Source organism: Aspergillus pseudotamarii (genome assembly GCF_009193445.1).
Source record: "Aspergillus pseudotamarii strain CBS 117625 unplaced genomic scaffold BDV38scaffold_1, whole genome shotgun sequence".
NCBI classification, from domain to species: Eukaryota; Fungi; Ascomycota; class Eurotiomycetes; order Eurotiales; family Aspergillaceae; genus Aspergillus; species Aspergillus pseudotamarii.
The window spans coordinates 978811-1002011 of NW_022475015.1; the positions used below are offsets into that span (position 1 = coordinate 978811).

The 23201-nt window shown below is 47.9% G+C and overlaps 12 protein-coding genes across 12 annotated transcripts; 7 read left to right on the forward strand and 5 right to left on the reverse strand.

The window, feature by feature from the left end:
- Positions 1–72: 72 nt before the first annotated feature.
- On the reverse strand, positions 73–1223 carry BDV38DRAFT_289685 (oxidase ustYa family protein; the record flags this gene model as incomplete). Its single annotated transcript, XM_032061316.1, has 3 exons — positions 73–522; positions 597–865; positions 938–1223. 3 exons carry the CDS (start codon positions 1221–1223, stop codon positions 73–75), a joined length of 1005 nt encoding a protein of 334 aa, XP_031919928.1.
- A 1173-nt stretch (positions 1224–2396) lies between these two features.
- BDV38DRAFT_276935 (uncharacterized protein) lies at positions 2397–2789 on the forward strand (the record flags this gene model as incomplete). Its single annotated transcript, XM_032058369.1, has 1 exon — positions 2397–2789. One exon carries the CDS (start codon positions 2397–2399, stop codon positions 2787–2789), a length of 393 nt encoding a protein of 130 aa, XP_031919929.1.
- A 3276-nt stretch (positions 2790–6065) lies between these two features.
- On the forward strand, positions 6066–6828 carry BDV38DRAFT_276936 (uncharacterized protein; the record flags this gene model as incomplete). Its single annotated transcript, XM_032058370.1, has 3 exons — positions 6066–6206; positions 6275–6405; positions 6486–6828. The coding sequence occupies 3 exons, from the start codon at positions 6066–6068 to the stop codon at positions 6826–6828; spliced, it is 615 nt and encodes a 204-aa protein (XP_031919930.1).
- A 326-nt stretch (positions 6829–7154) lies between these two features.
- On the forward strand, positions 7155–8043 carry BDV38DRAFT_232145 (uncharacterized protein). Its single transcript, XM_032053015.1, has 2 exons — positions 7155–7441; positions 7520–8043. Exons 1-2 carry the CDS (start codon positions 7343–7345, stop codon positions 8012–8014), a joined length of 594 nt encoding a protein of 197 aa, XP_031919931.1. The 5' UTR covers positions 7155–7342; the 3' UTR covers positions 8015–8043.
- Positions 8044–8247: 204 nt separating this feature from the next.
- On the reverse strand, positions 8248–9832 carry BDV38DRAFT_276938 (aldehyde dehydrogenase family protein; the record flags this gene model as incomplete). Its single annotated transcript, XM_032058371.1, has 4 exons — positions 8248–8361; positions 8428–8839; positions 8900–9372; positions 9431–9832. 4 exons carry the CDS (start codon positions 9830–9832, stop codon positions 8248–8250), a joined length of 1401 nt encoding a protein of 466 aa, XP_031919932.1.
- Positions 9833–10025: 193 nt separating this feature from the next.
- Positions 10026–11162, reverse strand: BDV38DRAFT_3658 (type 1 glutamine amidotransferase). The gene is made up of 3 exons (XM_032063229.1): positions 10823–11162; positions 10552–10778; positions 10026–10507 (listed from the first exon to the last, which is right to left on the reverse strand). Exons 1-3 carry the CDS (start codon positions 11046–11048, stop codon positions 10220–10222), a joined length of 741 nt encoding a protein of 246 aa, XP_031919933.1. The 5' UTR covers positions 11049–11162; the 3' UTR covers positions 10026–10219.
- A 157-nt stretch (positions 11163–11319) lies between these two features.
- Positions 11320–13265, forward strand: BDV38DRAFT_232150 (glutamine synthetase family protein). The gene is made up of 5 exons (XM_032053016.1): positions 11320–11945; positions 11998–12257; positions 12308–12360; positions 12407–13087; positions 13138–13265. The coding sequence occupies exons 1-5, from the start codon at positions 11531–11533 to the stop codon at positions 13166–13168; spliced, it is 1440 nt and encodes a 479-aa protein (XP_031919934.1). The 5' UTR covers positions 11320–11530; the 3' UTR covers positions 13169–13265.
- A 358-nt stretch (positions 13266–13623) lies between these two features.
- On the reverse strand, positions 13624–14301 carry BDV38DRAFT_276941 (uncharacterized protein; the record flags this gene model as incomplete). The annotated part of the gene is made up of 1 exon (XM_032058372.1): positions 13624–14301. One exon carries the CDS (start codon positions 14299–14301, stop codon positions 13624–13626), a length of 678 nt encoding a protein of 225 aa, XP_031919935.1.
- An 804-nt stretch (positions 14302–15105) lies between these two features.
- Positions 15106–15669, forward strand: BDV38DRAFT_276942 (uncharacterized protein; the record flags this gene model as incomplete). Its single annotated transcript, XM_032058373.1, has 1 exon — positions 15106–15669. The coding sequence occupies one exon, from the start codon at positions 15106–15108 to the stop codon at positions 15667–15669; it is 564 nt and encodes a 187-aa protein (XP_031919936.1).
- Positions 15670–17348: 1679 nt separating this feature from the next.
- BDV38DRAFT_232156 (dienelactone hydrolase) lies at positions 17349–19140 on the reverse strand. Its single transcript, XM_032053017.1, has 3 exons — positions 18791–19140; positions 18271–18708; positions 17349–18206 (listed from the first exon to the last, which is right to left on the reverse strand). Exons 1-3 carry the CDS (start codon positions 19032–19034, stop codon positions 17419–17421), a joined length of 1470 nt encoding a protein of 489 aa, XP_031919937.1. The 5' UTR covers positions 19035–19140; the 3' UTR covers positions 17349–17418.
- A 244-nt stretch (positions 19141–19384) lies between these two features.
- BDV38DRAFT_232157 (uncharacterized protein) lies at positions 19385–20414 on the forward strand. The gene is made up of 2 exons (XM_032053018.1): positions 19385–20253; positions 20306–20414. The coding sequence occupies exon 1, from the start codon at positions 19819–19821 to the stop codon at positions 20038–20040; it is 222 nt and encodes a 73-aa protein (XP_031919938.1). The 5' UTR covers positions 19385–19818; the 3' UTR covers positions 20041–20253; positions 20306–20414.
- A 660-nt stretch (positions 20415–21074) lies between these two features.
- BDV38DRAFT_289688 (amidase signature domain-containing protein) lies at positions 21075–23133 on the forward strand. The gene has a single exon (XM_032061317.1). The coding sequence runs from the start codon at positions 21146–21148 to the stop codon at positions 23033–23035; it is 1890 nt and encodes a 629-aa protein (XP_031919939.1). The 5' UTR covers positions 21075–21145; the 3' UTR covers positions 23036–23133.
- The last annotated feature ends 68 nt before the right edge of the window (positions 23134–23201 follow it).

Genomic DNA, 23201 nt, shown 5'->3' on the forward strand with positions numbered 1-23201 from the left:
AATACAGCCTTTTTTAGCTTCAACAAGCCCCATGAAACTAATCTAAATGCACTACTCGCTTCAATCTAGTCGCTAATGGTGTCCGTCAGAATGTTGGTGTCCACCTTGCCCTAGAACCCCCTCTTGCTTGTGGTGTTTACCCAATTTCTCCCCGAGTTCAGACTCCCGGTTCACCCAAGGTGCAGGCCACACATAAGCATCTTTGGGAATTGGCATATCATCGAACTTTTCAACTTCCACGGAGTTCTCTAGCTGCCACTTATATATGGCATCGAAATCTCTACATTTGCGGTTGACACTGAAATCAGGCCACGGCTCTGCGCGATCTTCCACCCAGGCCAAAGTGAGTACCTCGGTGTTGGCATTGCACTGGATATTTTGTAGCAGTATGTCAACACAGTGGCCCAAATGTGTCCACTTGCTCGCGTGGCTGTTATTAGTATCCGAATGAGCACCAGTCGGGATGTATCCGGGATAGTCGTGGAATGCGGCTTTGCGCAGTACATTCAGGCAATGGACCTGCTGCAAATCCGACATCGATTGTTAGCAGAATAATAACACTTTCATCTCGACTGATATCTCTTCAGACAACTCACGTGCATGATGTCCAGTTGAACCATATAAGCATCATCGCCAAACCCCCAATAATCATCGTCAAAGCGCATCACAGTATCAGGGTCCTTCCCCAACCTCAAGATATCTTCACGCGAAACAATATGCGTGCGGATGATCTCATATTGCTCCCAATCAGCGTCATTCTTCGGACCGGGCTCTTCGCGTGCAATCGACACCTCTGGTTTGGGAAAGAACGTTCCGTTGAGTGTAGTTTCGTAGGTAGGGATCTCGATAGCGTCGAGAATTGGTGCTGTGAGCCATTCAAATTAGCCATCTTTAGGAATATCGACCTATTTGATCTCAGCAGCGCAACAAAACTCACACCACCATGAAATCGGTCGCAGGTCTGCATTCCTCTCCGGGTACAGCTGGCAGTGAGACGTCAGGATCATAGACACAGTGAATCCAAGAATAATTAGATTCGCCATAGTCCACAGGATCCAGATACGAGACTTGGTTGTCACTGCCTTTCTCTTGAGACGTTCGTGCATCAGCATGTGTTCTTCGTATTTGTCTTCGAGTTCATCATCACTGGCCGATGAAGAATCAACTGCGTAAAATTGATGATATCCGCGAAACGGCTTGGATAGTTTAGAGAGGAGCCCCATATTGCAAGGTTGTCTCAAGCACTTTCGTAGTTGGAGAAAAGAAAATGACTCCTTGGTATTCAGCAGGTTAGGCCCCCTCGTGGTCCAAATCTTTAAATGACTTACATACTTCCAATGGAAGAAGAATAGCCTATGAATCAAGAAAAGAGTTGCGAAAAGGAGTGCTTCGAAGATCCCCGAATAGGGTTCGAGGGCCTTATGACCCCGCCAAAGCCCCTTGCAGCAGCGATGTCATACCATATTCCTTTGCTCTTGCATCAAATTGTCCAGCGTTTTCAGAGTTACAGTGCAGCAGCTGTTCATCCCTCATGTGTCACTCAATCTAGCCAGGTCATGCAGCGTATCAGGGCTGGGTTGGCGAATTGATGATTACACTTTAATAAGCTTTGCAAGGGAGACATTCCTCAACGCACTAGGCAATCTTGTCGCGAAAAGATGCACGTCTCACACCGCAATATGGCACAATACGTTCAGAGAGGTGTGGTACACTGGATTTCAAAATAGATGTGCTGTACCCTTTGCAGGATTCGATCATGGAGTGCTTGCGACCTTTCCTTGTCGTTCTTTCTATCAGTCTCCAGTCATTCCACTCAGTAGTATTCACACCTGTAGTAACACATCTGTGATAGATCCTCAGTAATATTGCCAATACGAAACAATGGTACCCTTTACAGTTGCCCTGTGTATGGAAGCCAGAGTGCTCAGGTCAGCCTTGATATCACAATGGTGTCAAACGGTAGATACCGTAACATCCGTCAGTAAGTGAATAGTGTCGGTCAAGGAAGCGTCATGTGTGGCTGCGCAAATGCAGCGGTATGCAATGCAACAGATAAATAGTCTATGTGCAAGTCGTCTTCCAAGTGTATGTTGTTACTGTAGTTGTATATGATTTCCAATGTGAACTTTTCTCTGTAAATTACTTCCTCACATGACCGTAACCCTTGCTACTACTCGTGGATAGGGGATGGACGTTCCTAGCCCCGTGGCGACCGAGAGATATAAAGAGCCCTGTTATCCATACATCCATCTCTGAGACAATATACCACAAAGGAAACCCGTTCTTGGTGTTCTTCTTTTATCAAAATCTGAATCTCTTCTATCTATTAATCGACTATAAACGAATAGCCTCTCGCTAGGAGCGAAGTCCTGATCTATCACCAATCTACCTTTAAGATGCATCTCTCTCACTATATTTCCATATTGCTCTCGGTGTTGAGCTTTGTCTCTGCTCTTCCCCTCCAAAATGACGCGAAATCCGACGAAGCATCTGAGCTCATACACACGGCAGTGGTCACCTCAGCCGATAACATAGCTACTCCCGAGGATGTTGATAAGCGATTCTATTATCATGGCTACAAGCGCTCTGCCGAAACCCCCGAAGACGTTGATAAGCGATTCTATTATCATGGCTACAAGCGCTCTACCGAAACCCCCGAAGACGTTGATAAGCGATTCTTTTATCATGGCTACAAGCGCTCTACCGAAACCCCCGAAGACGTTAATAAGCGATTTTATTATCATGGCTACAAGCGCTCTTCTGACACCCCTGAGGATCTTGGCCAGTGATTTGCGTACGGTGGCTACTAGAGTCCTGAGGTCTCTTAAAGTCTCATCAACTGCTTCACTGGATAGGTGCCATGGTTTCAGGTTTTGTTAGTGCTTTTACTCAGGCCTTGTGTCGCCGATCATCTGTCTCACCATTCTCGATCCAGATCTAAAGTTGGGTAAAATGAGAATTTACTTCATTTTGAAGTATTGTTTTTCTCTCGGATGAGTTGTCTTTGGTTCGCGGACTGCGGGCCGTCTCTCATTTTTAACCGGCACTTGCTTTGGCCTTTCATTATTCCATCCACAATCTTTTCATATATTCCTGATCTACTGCTTACCATATTCAAATCACCGAAGCGCAATAGCTGACAGAGGTTTCCTGGCACAAATCCAAACTCACCGCCACATGCCGTTCTATATGTGGCCCTAGAAGTTTCGGCGCTAGTATTTTGCTGCTCCAAGACGCCTACAGGACTCCTTATTTCACTTACAGGTTAACGCAAATATTTTCCACAAAACTTTCGGGTGGTTCATCAGTATGCAATTATACATGTCAATGATGCAAATACCAATATTTCTTTTCAGACGTAGTTGAGCAGCTTTTCTTCGCCGCCACTTCTGGGAACACTTGCATTATACAATCTCTAGGCGAACCAGACAACAGTGAGCGATGTTCGACTTGTCGCATAGTAAATTTTGTCTATTTCCCCGTGTCTGACGAATTTATCTATTTAACCCAGACTATCCTTATTTTAGAAAAATATGGTTGCGCACTAGATCCTGATGGCGCCGGCATGTGTCGCCGCTACCGCTATAAAATTGTAGTAGAGTTACTTTGGGCAGGGCTGGAATCATCCCATTAGAAAATAGTAGGAATCATGAGTACCAGACCGTAGAATTCATATGGAACTATAGATTGGAACTGCAGTCGAATTGGATTCTATCTACCCGTATTTTATCAAAGCCCTACTAGTAGGGCTGGTTCCGTTCGGCGGGCTCAAAAGCCCCGCCGTCGCCCATACATCCTTAAAAAGACGGAGCCTAGTCACTTTCCTTTTCTAATGCTAGGAATGTTTTATTTCTGAGCGTATTAGTGACGCTTGAGATATTTCCATGACGTTGACTGAAAGCTAGGCAACTCCTGTAAGGACAGAGGGGTCAGTCACTGAACAACTACCTGATAAATTACCATATAGAGACCACCTGTAGGCGATACAGAATGTAGATATCGGTCGCCACAGCCACATATCGCCAAAGGCGGTATACGACCATGAGCGAAACACTCCTCTGAGAGGTGCCTGAAGCATCTAGATGAACTCGTGCGGGGTTGTTTGGTCTCAGTATATTTTTGTGTTTACGGTTACGAGATTTATGCGAGCTAATAATAACCCGGTGAGTTTGCAAGGTTGAAGTTTCTGAATGTTCAAGGGCAGGACTTGTGTACCCTATAAAGGTAATTGATAGTGGGTATAATAATCATCCGATGATAGAGCCTTTCACCTGTGACCATTCACTAACCATCCCAAGTCGGATCCAGAATGCTGTATATAATTATTTCGCCATGCGTGTAAGATAACCAAATTTATCATGACACTACGGAACTCATGGTGAAAGTACAATGTACCAACCTGGCGGAATGGCTCGACTTTGAACTATACGCATCAGGTGTATAATTTTAACCCAAATCCAACCATGTAGCTAGTAGGCCCGGTTATATTGTGTGCATAGCCCAGTGTCATTTCAATAGTGCATTTTATGTCCTGAGCCATCAGTATATGTTAAACGATGTTTATATTAGTATTTATATTAACCATGAGCTTTCAAGCTGAACGCCTAGAAGTCGGTTGGGCAATTGCTCTGTGGTACAGCTTTGTACGAACTGGGTTTCTCTGTATATCTGGCTACAAAATAATGATGTTCACATTAGATACAAGAAGAAGAAGAAACAAAAAGAACCATAAAAATCGTGACCAATATGATTACGTCCCCAGAAATTTGAATAGATGTAAGGACTTTCTAGGCAAGCGGAGGCCCTATCATGCCCAATACCAAACACCAGTTAGCCGCTAGACGAACCCTAGCACATGGTTGACCACGGGCCCTTCCCCCATAATCAACATTATAGTATCAAAACAAAACCCAGATTTTCGAGGTCATCGGAAATGCCGATAATGTCGGCAAGCTACCGAACCAAGTCCATCGGCTTGCTTCCGAGCCCCGACCCTCGGCACGCTACTAGACGCTATCTGTATGTAACAGTCACCCATCAAGAGAGATTTTCCATTTCATTGCTCTTTCAGTTGGCTTAGTTATTCCTGGTCGGATACTAAGTTGTATAGCTTAGATCTAGGTTACATACTGCAGAGTAAGCTGTCTGTAGATGCACCAATACCCTCCTAGCTTGTATCACCGGGGCGGGCTGGTTCTGCATGCTGCTCATCTTCATCAGACCATTGGGGCATCCTGTGGTCTTTAGCCATTCAGGATTGAAAGCCAGGGTCGGACCTCAAAATCGTCGTGGAGTTAGAAGGGGGTTTGAGCGTAGAAAAGTAACCACTGAATATGTGCCTGGATCGTTGTGTATGGTAAGTTCTCAAGACTAAGTTTACTTTCAGAATATCAGGATGGGTGTTTAAGTCGCTCGTAATGAGACTTACGGTAATTACGCGTTCTATAGAGGGACCTCTTGATAATACAGAGGAAAATGTATCTAATCCTTACCGAGAGAGCAGTATGTCTTGATAAAAGTTCGACTAAACCTTTGTAGTTGTTAGTAGTTTGTCATCTTTCACAGTGTGCGGACCGTGTTATAGCGAGCTGTCGATCCTTCAATACGGAGGATACACACAGGACTTCTTGGATATTGCGAATAGATAGGTGAAACGAGCAGATGGTTCGACTCCCTGAATAGCGAGGACCCTGGCATGCTAACCACCTCCTACTTTAGGATTAGCTTTGCTCACAAGAAGCCCTCCACTATATCAAGTTGATATGGATCAGCTCAGCTGCAGTGCCAGTGCGAAACACATGTGATCCTTTAGTACTACCGTGTAAATGCAAGCACTAGCTTACTGTCGTATCCTCGTGGGTCCAGCCCCCAATATCATGCATAATCCTTGTAACTTTGCAGCCCGAATTGGAAATCGCTCTGTGAAACACTATAGTGAAGATCAAATGAAGGCTGCAGTATGAGGGTATAAGAGATGGGAAATATCTTCTCGACCATCCTGAAATCCCATCTCCGGATATCCTCCATATCCTCTCCGTGTATATCGGCTTCTTGACCAAAGCACAATGCTGTTCCCCTATGCCAAACTCCTGGCCCTGGCCTTGACCTTTACCAGCGCCATCGCCTCGCCCATTGACATCGAAGCCCGGGATGAACTTGACAAGCGCGCCACGCATGTCGTCATCGGCTACAGACGAGTGCACCCTGTACGCCAATCCCCAACCCGTTCCTGGAACAAATCTATCTATAACCCACCGTACTAACCAACCCGAAGAAACAAGCACAAATCTACGCGAAGGCAGGCGAGACTCTCGTCCTTGACAAGCCGGTAGAAGTAGCCCAACTCGGCCAGGGGGTATACACCAGTCAAGATCGCGACGGCTGGCCAGCCAACACCGACCACTGGTTAGTAGTCTAATACACCCCATCCCATCCTCTGACAATGACTTGTCTTTTCTCGACAAAATGGCCTTACATTCCTCCAGGTACTGCGTTATCTCCGCCAGCAAGACCAAGCTCGACGCAATCAGCAAAGCCTGGATCCCAGAGAATGAGTGGTCGGGCAAGGGAGACCACGAGAAGAGAATCGAGGGATATCTCAAACAGCATCACGTCGATCCTAAGAGGACTCTGCGCCTGGCTAAGATTAAGGGGTCTAATGAACTCCAGATGTTAATCCCTCCTGCTTTGATTGGTGGTAAGAAGAAGGATGATCGCGGTGAGTTGGATATCTATGCTAAGTGTACGGCCACGCCGGGTACTGGACCGGCGCCACCGCGTGTGGACTATGCCAGCTGGACCCATGTTGTGGGCCAGCCGCAGCATTAGGTGGAATGCTGCTGGATAGAGAGTTGGCAGTTGGGGTCCATTGTCAGTCGACGAGTAAATATCAACATCGTCTCAGGGGGAGGCAGTAGTCAAGGGGTCGTGAGATTAGTTGGGGGCTCAGTTGTGAATGTACTATAGGATCCGTGGTGTGTAATAAATAATGGGGGAACTGCAGTATTTGATTTACTCGTATTTTACCGAACACACTAGTAGGGCTGGTTCCGCTCGGTGGCCTCGAATAGGCCGCGCCGGCCATAGAATAAAGTCTTAAAAGACGAAGTCTAGCCACTTTGCTTCTCCTGATGCTACAATTCTTTGTGTAAGATCGCATAGTAGTGCTACTCTGAGATCTGTCCATGACGTCAGCTAGCAGCTAGGCAACTGCTATAAGGACAGAGTGGTCACTTACAAACACAGCCTTATAAATTGCCTGAAGACTACCAACGGAAGCTACCGTATCTAGCGGGAGATATCAATCACCAAAAACCCCATAGCTGCACGACAGGATATCACCATGAGCCAAACACTCCTCTCCACCCTAGTTGAAGAGGCCTGGTCCTGGGATCCATACGAATCGAACCAAATCAAATTCAACAAAGATGGCACAGGCACAGTACGTACATACACATACATGCGTATACCTCAATCCCGCAAACCAACATCAACCGTAACTAACCCACGCTCTCAACAGCTAATCTGCCGCATCGAACTCGTCGTCTGGATTGCGGCCGAATTTGACTGGAAGCTCAAAAACCCAGAATGCCTCTCTCAATCCATCGACCTACCCACCAATCCCCCAAAACGCCCATCCCGCCTCACCCAATTCAACATCGAGATAACGCTCACCAAACGCCGTATTGCTGCACTGGGAGACGCGGTCAACCGTCGTATCATTAATGAACAGCTGCTCACGGATGCAGCTTTCCTGCCGAAGGAATATACCATTACATTGGAGACTGGGCAGTTTCTCTGCGCGTCTGATGTTGGGGGCAGGTTTGGCGATTCGCCGAGGTTTGGGACTCGTTTGTCGTTTGATAAGTCGCCATATCCGCCGAGGCAGGAGTGGAGGGAGACGGATGGCGGTGTGGATGCCAATGAGTTTTGGGAGTGGAGGGAGTTTTGCTCGAGGAGGCTCCCGGAGAGGACGGGGTTGTTTTCGAGGATTTTGGGGAGTTTCGGGGGTTGATAGGTTCTGTGTTGATATGGACTTTCGACTGTCTAATCGTGTTTTTCTGTTATTGAGATCTTGTACTCGTTAGTCTTGTTGGTTCTTATAGACGCATTACAACAAATACATGTTTGGACAATGGATCTGAGAATTACGGCAAGTCTCTCTATACGTTATGTCGAACGGCTACGCTGATGATATTGCTCAGAATAGATTGTTTCATGCATATAATTATCTTTTAGCATATATCACTAAGCCTGCTCCTCCTTAATATGGAAGCTCTTCAACTTATAGAACCCGTCAAATGCGTGCGGTCCTAACGTACATCCGAGTCCGGAGTTCTTCCATCCAATCCAGGCCAAGTCCTAATATTAAGTCAGTCAGTATGAAGCTTCCCATGCAGAGCGATGGACAAATAAAGGAAAACATACCGGACTCGGGTAATCACATCGATTGATATACACAGTACCGGCGTCGATCTTCTCAATCAACGTCTCTCCCGCCTTAATATCCTTTGTCCAAACACTAGCCGTGAGACCATAGTCACTATCATTCATGAGCGCAACGGCCTCCTCATCAGAAGAGACTTTCATGACGGGGATAACAGGACCGAAGGTCTCCTCGCGCATCGTAACCATGTCGTGTGTGACATTCGTAAGAAGTTTAGGAGCAATATAGTTCCCTTCAGCGGGCAAGGAGGTAAATGTGGCATTGGCAGGTGTGGCATCAATAGCACCCTTAGATAGTGCATCGTCGATGTGGGACTGAATGTTCTTGAGAGATTGCTGGGAGATCACCGGACCAGTTGTGGTAGTTTTATCGGTTGGGTCGCCGAGCTTGTACCTATTTATTGTTAGTGTTGCATGAGGTGATTTGATCTGGCGTGGAAGTAGTTTTACTCACGTGCTCAGTTCCTTCTGTACTTCGGTAATGAAGTTCTCGTAGACATCGGCATGAACGTAAACTCGTTCAATTGAGCAACAGCTCTGTCCTGAGTTGAAGACGGCCCCATCGACAATCTGTGCGGCAACGTAGGCTACATCTGCGTCTGGTCGGACGTAGGCTGGGTCATTGCCTCCTAGTTCGAGATTCACCGGAACGACACGGCGGGCGGTTGCTTCCCGCAGGCGGATTCCACCAGCCGTCGAGCCGGTAAATGAGACAAGCTTGATCTGTGGGAGCTTGACAATTTCGTCAAGAACCTCGAGCGAGCCGACGTGGAGGAGTTGGAGGACATTAGTGGGCAGTCCAGCTTCCTGGAAGTACGACACAAGGCGCTCGCCGAGGAGGGGCGTTTGGGGAGATGGGCGGAGAAGAACAGTATTTCCGGCGAGGAGGGCCGGAAGAAGAGTATTAACGGTAATGAGATACGGATACTATGGCTGGTTAGCTCGTGGCCAGAAACTCCATGTAACTCCGAGCGCGCTGCCTTACATTCCACGCAGTCGAAATCAACGTGACGCCAAGTGGTTCCTTCTTCAGAAACCGTCTGAAGCCGCTCTCTGCCTGCCCAGGAAGATTCTTGAGACTGTCATCTGCAATACTGAGGAGGTAGTCTGCGCGCTTGCGCATGGTGTCAATCTCCTTTGTGCAGTAGGCGATAGGGCGGCCCATTTGAGCCGTGAGCTCATTGGCAAGAGTTTCTTTGTTTGCATCGACGATGTTCAATGCCTTGACAATGATCGCCTTCCGCTCAGCAAGGGAGAGCTGTTTGTAGGCCTGGAAGGCATTCTCTGAGGCTTGTGCGATAGCGCGAGCTTCGTCGAGGGAAGTCCCCGGGTGCTCGAAAATGATTGTGTTTGTGGAGGGGGAGAGTGTGCGAATTTGGTTGGTCATCTTGGTGGTTGTATATGTTCGAGATATGTGAGGAGATTCCGGTGTTAGGAGGTTGTGGTTGCTGGCTACGCAGCTCAGATATACTTCGAGCTAGAACGTTATCGATAATCGATAATAGCGCGCTCCGATAACAGACAGCGCATAGTGGGAGGGCGCGGTAATTCTCCATAGTGGATCCTAACTAATTCCCTAGCGTTTCGTAGTCGGCACAGTTCACTTCGATTCCCCAGAGTTCTGGTTCTCTCGATGGAAATTATTGATCGTTATTCTCATAACGTTACAAAGGTGCACCGACATCTAGTTCACGGTTCTTAGTGACATCTTATGCTCACGGTGTATCTTTCTAAACCTGTCATTCCGATACTAACCCCTTAAATCATTTATATGTTACTCAAGAATAAATTTACAAGCGACCTTCGCAATGAGCTCACCATCATGGTGTTTCCCAGCTCTTGATAATCCATCTTTAGCGAGCTCGGCATCGAAACGTCCCATCGCATGTCGAAGCTTGATCAACTCCGTCATCACAAACTCATCGAACTCCGGATGTCCTTGTAAAGCCAATACACGCTGTGGTAGATAGAATCCTTGCACCTCGCATCGAGGGCTAGATCCAAGGTTGACGCATCCTGGGGGCACCTCGAACACATTATCCCGGTGCATCTGATGTATCGCCTGTATCGGTTAGCTAAAGCCTAAGACTCCCTCGAAGGACTTACCAATGATTCTTTCGAGAACAACTGCTTCCCAGTATCACTCAGTGGAAATGATTCGGCTGAGATCTCCCATCCCTCCTCGTTCCGGGCCACGCGTGCTCCGAGGGCACGCGCAACAATCTGGTGTCCGAAACATATGCCAATAATGGGCTTCTTGTGTTGCTCGTGGATGTCGTGGACATATTTCACCAACTCATTGATCCATGGTACATCTGCATGCGCATCGTGCTCTGAATATGTTAGAAAAGCCCTATGTTTAGCGGGGGAGGCGTACTGCTGCCTGTCAACAAGAGTGCGTCGAAATCCTCTGGCTTAGGATATTCGGATTTATTCACCACATCCCAATTCGTTGTTTGCATCTCAGTATCAGTAGCTCCAAGGTCTTGAAGTCCTGTTTTCAACCAACGGTTGAATATCACGCCGTAGGTCCCATAACGATCAAGGACGGGGTCGATGGGCGTGTCGGTCTCCAGGATGGCCACTCGGATGATGCGCGTCATGATGGCTCAGTTGATAGCTCAATTAATGACTGACGGCAGTATATTCTGAACCTTTGGATATGAGCAGCACATTCAATTATACTTGGAAGAGTCGCAACCGTAATGACGAAGCGCCATTCAAGAATGATGAATGAGCAAGCTACCAATTCGGGCAAGTGGGGTTGTTAGCTTTATCGATAAGCGCGGTCTTTTGTCCCCCGCAGCGCGGTCCGCGGTAAACATTCCGCAGGCCCCTGGACTGTTGTTCTTCTCCAACTGCGGCGCGGTTACTGTCGCATTGATCACGCTCGCACGAGACGGCACAGTGAGAAAACAGGTGGATATCGGAGCAGCGTCAATGCGACGGATTACGCCATGGGAGCTCAGCCGCCGCATCACAGCTCGGTAGCTCCGCAGCCCTCTCTCCAGGATGCTTTAAAGCTCGGCCTTGGCCAATTTCTTTTCCTGAACCGATCTGTGAAGAAAATTAACAACGAGAAACAATGGCCACAAACGTGACGGTAGAGAACCTCTCGAGTCTCTTAGCAGACGATATCAAAGTCAAAGTCGCTGGCATTGACTGCGATGGCATCCTCCGCGGCAAAGTCATGTCCAAGGAGAAATTCCTAGGCATTGCAGAAAAGGGATTCGGGTTCAGCTCTGCAGTGTTCGGTTGGGATATGCAGGATGTCCTCTACACAACCGATGCAAACATCGCACCCAAGGACTCGGGGTATGTGGATTTTATCGCCGTCCCGGATTTGAGCACATTCAGGAGGATACCGTGGGAGGATGACATCCCCTTCTTCTTGGTGCGGTTTATTCAGAACGGCCAAACGGTGTCTGCAGATGGCCGGAATATGCTCAAGTCGATATGCGATAAGCTTGCGGCAGAGAATTGCCAGGGAATGGCGGGCGGTAAGCGTCCTCTCCGGGCAGGTATCTTCTAGGCGATTTCTAACAAGATTAGTGGAATTGGAATTCATGAACTTCCAAACCCCGTCCGAAGACGGATACAGCAATGGCTCCCAACCTCAGAATATCGCAGCCTTCCTCGAAAAGAACACCCCTGGATCGCTGCGCCCGATCACTGCAGGCAGTTTCTCCTACAGCGCAACGCGACCAGTGGCGTTTAAGAAATACTTCTATGACATCTTCAATACCTGTGCGCAAATAAACTGTGGAATTGAGGGGTGGCATACCGAGGGAGGACCAGGCGTATACGAAGCAGTGAGTTACCTTGGCTGGCACCCTAAGTGAATGTGTCGCTGATTGAATAGGCCCTCAAAGTATGCGACGTTCGCGAAATGGCAGACAGAGTATCCTTGTTCAAGTATGCAACCCTTCCCTCCCACCCCGGTGTACGCTAACAATCGAAGGCTCCTCGCAAAATCAATAGGTGTCGAGCACGGCATCACGCCTTGTTTCATGGCCAAGCCGATCCAAGGCCAACCAGGCAGCTCCGGTCACATCCACGTTTCGCTGTGCGATCTCGACGGCAAGAACCTGTTTGCTCGGGAGACTCCCGATGACAACGCCCCCTGGCCCGATGCAGTTGGGCTGTCGGACCTCGGCCGTCAATTTCTCGCTGGTCTTCTGGAAGCATTGCCGGACATCATGCCTCTATTTGCACCAACTATCAACTCCTACAAACGCCTAGTGGAGAACTTCTGGGCGCCCGTGAACGTGAGTTGGGGTCTAGAGGACCGAATGGCTTCGATTCGTCTCATCACACCACCGGTATGTAAGCCTGGCGCGACACGATTCGAGGTTCGTATTCCTGGAGCGGACTTGCATCCCCACTACGCACTTGGTGTGATCCTCGCCGCTGGCTGGCGTGGTGTACAGAAGAAGTTGGAGATCAAGGTACCGCCTGTGTCGGCAATGAAGAAGGATAATACACGTCCAGAGTTGTTGCCGAACACGCTTGAAGAAGCGCTGAAGCGCTTCAACGCAGCGGATAGTGTTGCGCGTGAAATTCTAGATGGGGAATTTGTGGACTTCTTCACTGCGACTCGTGAGCATGAGTTGCGGGTGTGGCGAGAGGCTGTAACCGACTGGTAAGTACATGACCCGGTGAGCAACGCGAGTAGTGGCTAACAGTGAATAGGGAGTTTAAGCGATACATTGAGACGGTATAGTTGGATATCGGGAGGGACATGATAGACATTATTAAACCAGTCAACCTGTACTGTAAATGACAAAGTATATACCTACGAATACATGTTTTTATGATATTTCCAACGTTGTGCTGCCCTCAGATCCATGATTGTCGAGACTCGCTGTAATCATAGAGACGGCTACATTGAAACTAAACATACTAGATTTACCAATAGGCAACCACTCGAGCGGAAATGCTCCGAAGACCCCGATAATGGGCAGTAAACTCGACAGCGCACCCAGGCCAAAGTCGGTCCAGCTAAAAGAGGCTAACAAGCATATCCAATTCATCTCCGTCAAGTGAGGCTAGGCGTCGAACAGTTATTCTTTTCAGCATCCGTGTACATTCTCATTCTCGTCCCAGTGGGTCAACATGAAGCGTCCCAAATCCCTTGAAATAGTTCCTCCTATATACACTTTTCGCGTTTCCAGTCCATCAGCAGATAGCACTAAGGGCAAATAAAATGCCAAGTACTACGAGCATCGACGGGTAGACGGGCATCGGGTCAGAGTTACTGCTCTGCGGGGCCGTAGTCTGACTTGGAGATACCGGCGTTTCCCTCGACTGCCCACAAGAAGTCCCATTTGGTGTCCCACTGTATTCCGGTTGGACGGCTGCTGGTCCGGTGCAATTACACACGTAACTATGCGTCGATGAGATTCCTGGTGAATCGTGCTTGCGATTGTCACACTGATAGAGCCAAGCGCCGTCGGAAGTACAGTTAACGCCTGAAACATCACACCTGTACGCATCACACATATCTTCCAATATGATGTTAGACGGGCTACCAGACGTGAAGCCGTTGTAAATATCAAGGTAGTTGCACGTTGGAAACGGGTAACTTAAATCGTAACATTTGTCTGCGCAGTTAACAGTCTCGGGAACTGAGACCGCCTCGCTTCCGCATACACAGAAATACTTGCTATATGATGCGTCGGCGATGCCGGAATATTGTAGCGTGGAGTCGCATGTCGCATCAAGCTTGTCTCCAGATGGACCAATGATAACACACTTGGTCATGTCAGAATTGCATGTTGCAGTGTCGTTGTCGCGTTCTATCACAAGATCATCCAAGTCGACCCAGAAGAGAGAGCATTTAGTTGCCACGGACATGGTGAAGTCTCTTCGGCTAGTAGTTGCAAATCGTGAGGTCGAGATTCGGCGACAGTAATTCAGGAGGAGAATGCTAGGTGGCACGACGCGAGAGGATACTGGGAGTTATATCAGGTCTTCCAGGGCGGATAGTTTGGTCCACATTAAGTCTAGACTGTCATCCATAAAATAATGAAAAGATGGATGATACTGGTAAAGTTTTGTAGAAGATTGATGGATTGGTACCAATGCGCCTTGGAGGGTCTTCCGTGGCCATGGAAGTGGTAGGAGTCTGGCCACTACTAAAATCCACGTATCTGAGAGACAGAGTGAGTCTTCCATGTCGACTAATCAAAATAGGGAATTGATATAATGCTTAATTTCAAGGCGCCAATTTAAGCATCTCGCAAATTGCGTTAGAGTTCGACAAGGCGCTTTAGGGATGCGCCACCCACATGACTTGCCCCAGCCAATAAGTGCACTTATGCCTCCCTGAAGAACAGTCAAGCTTTTTGAATTTAGGTTCCAATATGCTGTCTTATGACGGGATCATAGCTTTACTTCGGTCTGGACAGGCTATCTCATGACACCGTTGAGCCTGGCTGAAGCTTATATGACGGGTAACAAATTAGAGCCTATGTGTGGTTGTGCTACAGAGTAGTGAGAGCTTTATTTAAGACAGCTAGATCCGACGTTCTGAAAAAGAAAAGCGAGCATTTCCGTGTAAAGTAGCACCTTCGCAAACAGTTCCTATAACTACAAGCGTTACTATAGGAAACCATAAAAATAAGTTCCTAGCTGCTTCCACAACAACTCAGGACCGACATGTCATGCGATCTGCCACGTCGCCCAGTCCCAGAACCCATCTATGTCCCCATGCCTCGAAACAATTACGGGGATTCTGAAGCAGCAAACATGGCCGAAACAAATACAACCAACATCAATGCTGGGATTCGCGCAAATTACGAGTTTGCGAATCAGCGCTTCGGGAGCGAGAATTATGGAACCATCCTCCGGTGGGATATTTATAACCAGCGTGAAATCCCACTCTACTCTATGGCATTGTATGAAATTGGGCTATCACGGCAGGCGTTCGAGGAGTTTTGCCACCAACTGCGCTCAACTTATGATAACAGCTACCAGAAGATCGATTGGACCGCAACTATTCTTTCTTTGGTTTTTCCTCCTCTTGCACTTTGCTTAATACTTTGTGGCTTGTTTCCAGTTAGGGGCGACAATAATAAGATCGCGAAATCGATGGCGGCAGCTATTTACGAGATCAATCGGCGGTTGCAAGCTGATAGTGTCCCAGTGGCATTTGCGTTCAAAGTTCATATGCAACTGAGGCTCGTATTGCCTGAGGTTACTGTCCAGTATGTCCCGTTGTAATATGCTATAAAGAAATCATCAGCGTCATGGAGACCTCACAATACCAATGTTTATAGTCCTGCTCAGTAAACGTGGATTGGTTTAGCAGTCCTTGAGCAAATGGTGTAGAGTTGTAGAAAACAGGGGAAGTCGACAGCATCAGAGGGGCCAGAGATCAGGGATATATTAGATTTTACATAAGAGGGCCGGCCAGAATAGCATATGCCACAGTCGTCCTGAAACGAAAGGATTGTAAATATGTAGGAATATACACTAGCTTTACTCCAGCTTCAGAACAAATCTTTCTATCTAGTTATATTGATGGCAGGATGCGTTGTCCATGACTAGTACAAACTTTGGCTCAGGCCACCTTCTGTAGGAATGAGGAAAAGAGTAAGACACCTCAAAAATATCGAGAATACCGATCACTGTAGAGTGTCGTAGAATAACGTATTCCGATCCTCTTGATACCTTCACCGAGCGACTGTGATGAGGACTTTGCTTACAACCGGAGTCTGAGTAGCGGTCTTCTTTTTATAGAGGAATTAGGGGAATGATTTAAGCGCATCTTTCCGTCAGCGGCTGGACTTTGCTGCTGCGCTGCGCACTGCCTCTGGCCGGGCAAGTTTTACCTCATCTGCCATGGATCTAGTCCCAAACCTTAGATTGGACGGTGTTGATGTTGACTGGGAGGCACGTTACACATCTCCCTATCCCACGTCATATTGCCGTACTAAGTAGAATCACAGAGCCCTGCCAATGATGCCCAGGCCAATAACATGGTCTCTACACTTGACCAGCTTGGTACGGGGTGTACTACAAGAACTCAAGACTTCTAAGCAAGGAGACCGAATCTCACAGGTGAGTAGTCACTAGATATCTACAGTACTGCATATACCAATGATCACCACTTCTTTATACAGTCACCTGCCCACTTGGTAAGTTCGGCCAGCACTGTGATCATTTCACAATTATGGCACGGCTAACTGTTGACCAGTTACAACAAATTGTGGCGACCTGAACATATATAGGAGAACCGACTCGATAACAGGACCAAACAGGGCCGCATTAATAAGAGAAGGCAAGACTTACCGTGGGACATGTCGAACATCACCACCAGGCAGTTTTCTCTTCCTTTCCCTTCCCCAGTCTTGATACCTTCATTTAATGCACAGGATTTCCACCGTTTCCTTTTGGTTTATAACGGCTACTCACCAAACTCCCATATTCTACGCTATTATAGCTATCAGTCTGCATATTTACACCGACTCCAGAACAACCGGTCCAGCCAAAAATATCACTCACCTTTACCGCCACTGCAATAGGTGTTTAATAGACACTTCCAGTCAACAAGTCAGTAAGGTAGCCCATAAAGGAATGTCTATAAATATTTTCAACTTACTACCCTGCCACAGCCTCTTCAGTTAACACTATTGGTCTACATACTTACCCAAACCCCTAAGCAGATGGCAGTGCTGAAGCAGGACAAAAGCACAACCCACTAGTACATTATAATCCACCAACGATAATATATCATCCACCAAAAGACCTCCTCAGACCCTCTTTAGTGGTGAGGGAGGCTTGGGTGCCCTTGAAGAGGTGGTGATTGCTTTCCTTTTTTCCGTTTTCTTCTCACCATTGGAGGGAACTTTGAGGAGTATGTTCGGGTGGGTAAGTGATACGTATTAACAAAGATTCGTGAGAAAGTTACCGTATTACGCTAATTAGGTACACACTAACAGGTGTTGATTGGGTATATCATGACATTGCTCATTCTTCGTCATTTGCATCTTCCACTGATGCAGAGCCCTTGGACGGGGTAGGTGTCTGAGCCCTATCTGGTCCATCTTCTTCGTTGTTGTTCTTGTGGCTCTCGTTGCCCTCCGGTCCATGCTCCGGTGGCTGTTTCTGAACAGTCTTTCCCTTGCCCTTACCATTCTCTAGAGGTTTTTCGGCTTCGCTCTTGAAGTATTCTGTGCCAGACTCCTCTACTCCAGGCGTCACACCGTCCTTCCCTTTATTCTTGGCTTTCGCTCTGCGAATCAATCGGTTGTGGTACTCTTTCTTTTCAACCTCAGGATTCTCATCCAAAATCCGTCTAGCAGCCTCCCGTCCAACCACAGGCAACCGATCAACCCCATTTACCCCCTGAGGGACTAGCTTTGGATCCAGCAGTCCGACCTGGACCAGAACACTCGCCTGATCCCAATATACATGCTCAGAAGACAGTCGACCCGCCCGCAGGCTGACAATGCTAACGAGGATAACCTCCACCTGCTTATTAGTCGGCGGCACACCGGGTAACATCCAAGGGACCTCCTGCGTATGCTGGAATGCCGCGTGCAACTCATCAGCCACCCGGTCAACCCCGATCGTCCGCGAGATTAGCCGCAACCGCATAGAGGGTGGTAGTTGGCGCAGGAAGCTCTGCTCGTAGAACCGTCGCAAAGCGTGATTGCCGATGCCACCACTCACTGTGGGGACATATGTCACGGCGGGGTTGATATGGCTCACATATGGTTCCATGGTGTTGGACAGGTTCATGGAGAAGAACCTGGCTGTTTTAGACTAGTTAGCGAATGCTCTTGGACCAAGGAAAGACTTGCATATTGGCAGATATACCTTCCAGATGTTCCTCCCATTTTTCCTCCACATCCACATCCTTGTTGAACCCTCTTCGGAGAACCTGTAACGTTCGACTAAACGCCAGGTCACACGCCAGTCGATCATACTCTTCTAGATCATGCTCTGCGAACCCGGGCTCCACATACTCATATGTATACGCCGTATGACCGATGTTCAACCGCTCACCAGTCCCCATGCCCGGGTTGATCTGCCGTGTACTCCGCTTCTTCTTCCCCTGTAGCCCCACCAAAGTCGGAGTAGTCGTCACATCGACAGTGGTGCCGGCCAGGTGCGTCAAGATCTGGACAGAAGGCGGGTACCGCGACCGGGGGTCGGGGATGTTGGTGGGATAATAGGTGACTAAAGCGCAAAGACGACTACAGTTGGTAGGTTTGAGGTAGTAGTCCAAACAAAATGAGGCAGCGTCTCCGAAGGCTGAACACGATAGCAACATCAGTCCTGTTCACACCCTATCTCATGTCCAAACTAGAACTAGTAAAGGAGACAGGCAACTCACCAAGAACAGCATAATTCTCCCCCACCCCCAATCCCTCCTTCACACTCTTTAGTCGGGCAACATACTCCCTTGAGTCCCCATCATACGGAACGTAGATCACATCGAAACCCTCATCGCGCCAGTTCCGCAATATCTCCGTGTCAAAGTCCGGCGTCTCAGCCGAAATGCACAGTCGCGCTTTACCGGAGGCGTTATTGTATAGGAAGCCTGTTGCTCCGGGGGCATTGATGGAAATGGTGGCCATTTGCCTTTCTTTCCCTGTTTTTGTTTTCGGGTCCCTTCTGGATTTTGCTTTCCCACGGGTGAACTCGATGATAGAAATTTGGTAACATCAGGAACAGAGTGGATGGTGGTTGATGCAACTTCCTTGATATTATTATATTTCATTCTATGAATTCATTGAGGGTTGCATACGTCATGGGGTGTCACACCGCATACGTCATCGCGGGTGGATCAGATGATGAGGAACTTCCTTTCTAGAGTAATTTATATACATTTTATATTGTCTTGAATTTACTATATTAATCCACGATCCGTGGCTTTCTTTCATTGTTAAATTTTACCTTGAAAAAAAAAAAAAAAAAAAAGAAACGGTGGGTCTACAGCGGTAGTTAGTAACTCTATCCCAATTACTGCACAACGGTAACGGTCCCTGGACCAAATGTGAGGTGGTTTTAGTAATCATGAAATTCATTAACGTAACCCTCGGGGATATTAATTAGGTATACTTCCTTGTTGCTCTATAATCAATCATGGATTTTTTAACATGGACACCTAACACCCGTACCTCAATATGTCTCAAAATGCTCTGGTTGTATCCCCCTGTGTCGGGCTAAGGAGAGCATCTTGTAGCTTATTTTATATAAACCCCTCTGCAGCTAAGAAAACAGTACATACGCCCATAGGTCTTGGAGCATAGGGCTTCCCGTCCGCTCAGCCGTACTTAAGCCACAGTCCACTATGATACTCGATAGGCTCACTTACCGTTATTTTTCTGAACTACCCGGATGAGATTATCTTAAAAGCGTATGGATATCCACATCGTTTTGGGAATCAGGCCGGGCCGACATGGTCAAAGTCGCATCGTCTGTGTTGGAAGGATCAAGCTCGATCGGCCTCGGTTTATCTATTGGTTATTTTGGGGGTTGATGGCCTCGAGTCCGCTGTCTGTGTTTATGAAATTTGCTTCGTATTTCCTACTCGATTGGAATCGGAGGTGGTCTATCTTGAAAAATCATATACTCGACTGAAGTATCGCTTTACGAATGCTTTTGCGGTTTGGACCGCCACTTTCTCATTTACTAGTGATAGTGATGCTGTTCGTATATTAACACTAGGCCTCTTTATATTCCTCACTGACGGTATACTCCGGGCACAATATCTCTTCCCATTGACCGCAGCAGAGTACACAGCCTAGAGGGTGAAAGGTGTAGCCATGGCTTGCTGTACGGTCTCTGCACTCTGTATGTTTCCTCCTAATTTACATTTTATGATCCCGTTCGCTTATGAATATAGTTCTAGTCTTGACACTCAATGGGGAATGCGACTGGCCAATGGAATCAGTGTTATGGAACGCATCACATTAATATTCATTGAAATTCCGATTCGTTGGTATCCTATTCCCATCCATCTTCAGAGCCATCAATCAGACGAGGTCTCAATTCCATGTCCGACCATAGCAACAGTCCACATTCATTCACTATCCTATACACCTCCAGGCTACAAGCGCAATCCACATTCATCATTATATTCAGCAGAACGAACATCAAGAGGATGACGGTCGTTGTCTTCTGCTCCGTACAGGCCACTACATTCTCTCACCGAGTTTTCTCGTGCCCCACTGCTCAGACCAGACCAGTCTAATAGTGAGATATAGTGCTGAAGATCTCCGTAGGACTAACCTTAAAGTGTCCTCGAGTACCCACATAATAGTAGACACGTTCCTTCGACACAGCTCGTGAATATGGGGGAGCTGTGTCAAAGCAGTGGCGCCTGCTGTTCCTTGTGCACAAATCAGTGAACCTGATTCATGAGGGATGTGCCGTGCATGTGCTATATCAGATATCACATACGAAGCTCCCCACCACAGACTAAGCCTGGGAAACAAGAGAACACTCGGACGATGAGTGCCAAGTCAATAGATTCTCTTGGCCACAATTGTTTCCATTCAAACAATGCATTTCATTACCAAAAGAGATCAAAATTGGCTCTTGCCAACTCGAGCCGGTGTTCTTGTTTTCTTATTTTCTCGGTCCTTCGGTATTTACCAGCATGTATATATTAAGGCAACTCTACTACAGAGTACTCAGTCAGAGAAGGTAAAAACTAGAAGAAAAAAAAGAGAGAAACACCAAAATGCTCGCGTCTCTCCTCCTCGTCCTCTTCTCAGCGGCCGTGGGGGCAAAAACTGTGCCCAACGGCCAAACACTCTCCCTCAACGGCATACCCTACTATCTCAGTGGAATCCCGATCTCAAATTTCTCTCACAATGTTTTCGATAACGCAAGCGACGATGTCGACATAATCCCATTTACAGTGATCCAGGCTTCTAGCACCGTTCATGGTAGTTTTCTCAGTGAAAAAGTTGCCAATTTTACCCAGCAGGATGACGTGTTTCAACCGGCATTTCTTCAGACCGTCTATTTGACATCTTCTGAAGAAACATCGCAAATCGGCGAGCTGTCTGGCAGCCAAGCTGTGCGCCAATTTGACAATAAGATGCTTCTAACCGAGTCTAATGCTTCCCTATCTACGCCCCTTCCGAATGGACCTTACTTTGCTTCCGCCCGCACAGGACACATTTTCAGAGCTTATCGTCTCTACTCAGACGACTCGTTGGCCTTCATCTCGGCCGCTATTAGCGATGAGAATGGCGGTTTCATCCCCATGACGGGAGTTACAGAGGGTGTCATGACGAAGAATGTCGCTGTCCCATCCCGTCTCTACTACACCCCTACTGCTGAAAAGCCTTTAGCTGGTCTCCGACTAGCCGTGAAGGACATCTTTCATGTTAAGGGTCTGAAGACCAGTGGTGGAAGTCGTGCGTACTACTACCTCTACGACGAGCAGAATATTACCACTCCCTCCGTGCAACGGCTCTTCGACCTGGGTGCTGTCATGGTCGGAAAGGTGGGTACTGTTCAATTCGCCAATGGCGATCGTCCTACTGCGGACTGGGTCGATCTGCACTGTCCATTCAACCCCCGAGGAGATGGATATCAATATCCCAGTGGCTCCTCGTCTGGCTCGGGCGCTGCCATTGCCGCGTATGAATGGTTAGATCTGGCTATTGGCAGTGACACGGGTGGTTCCATGCGCGGACCTGCCGGTGTACAGGGCGTTTATGGCAATCGACCATCAACCGGAGCTATCACGATGGAGAATGCCCTGCCACTCTCGCCCCCGCTCGATACCGCCGGTATCTTCGCACGAAGCGCGTCTTTATGGTCCAAGACCGTCCAAGCGTGGTACCCCAACTTCAACCGCAGTTACCCATCCCACCCTAAACAACTCTATCTCTCTCACAGCAACTGGGACGAGACTACTGCGCCTGAAGCAAACGAACACCTCGAAACGTTCATGCAGAGACTCGAAGATTTCCTCGATACGAATCGCACCGTCGTCAACGTCACAGAACGCTGGTCCGAAACCCACAACTCACCCTCCTTGATCAACCTGCTCAACACAACCTATGCCTACCTTGTCGGCGTCGGTCAATGGAACAACCTCGCCAAAGGCTTCTTCGCAGACTATGCCCAAGCCCACGACGGCCGTCGCCCATTCATCAACCCCGGCCCCTTGGCGCGCTGGGAATGGGGCCAAGCCAACGGGGGAAACGCATCTTACGACGCCGCCCTGCAGAACATGACTGTCTTCCGAGACTGGTGGTCGACGTCCGGCTACGGACGATCGGACAATGAATCTTGCTCGGAAGGCATCTTCGTACACGCCTGGGCGACGGGAGCAGCAGACTACCGTAACCGGTACTTCAACCCCCCAGGTCCTCCGTTCGGATTCACGGACGACGATATCGCTATTTTCGCAGGCGCACCCGAAGTTGTTGTCCCACTGGGCGAGTCGCCATATAACAGTACCATCACATTGCACAAGGAGTATCTCCCTGTTTCGATCGGCTTGCAAATGGCTCGAGGCTGCGATCGGGCACTGGCTGAATTGGTGGATGAACTGGGTAAGGCAGGGATTTTGAAGCCTGTTTCTGCAGGTTCGAGATTATATTCTTCTTGAATTAGATGTCGTTCTGTGTATAGATTTTGGTAAATATAGATTCATATATCTGGCTAGTAATAAATCTAATCACAATTAGGGAAAATAGCACTTGCCTCAAGTTCAAATCCAGAGCTGTATCAAGGGTTTTGGTGGGAATGTTGTCCAACGCGTAATTAGACCACTT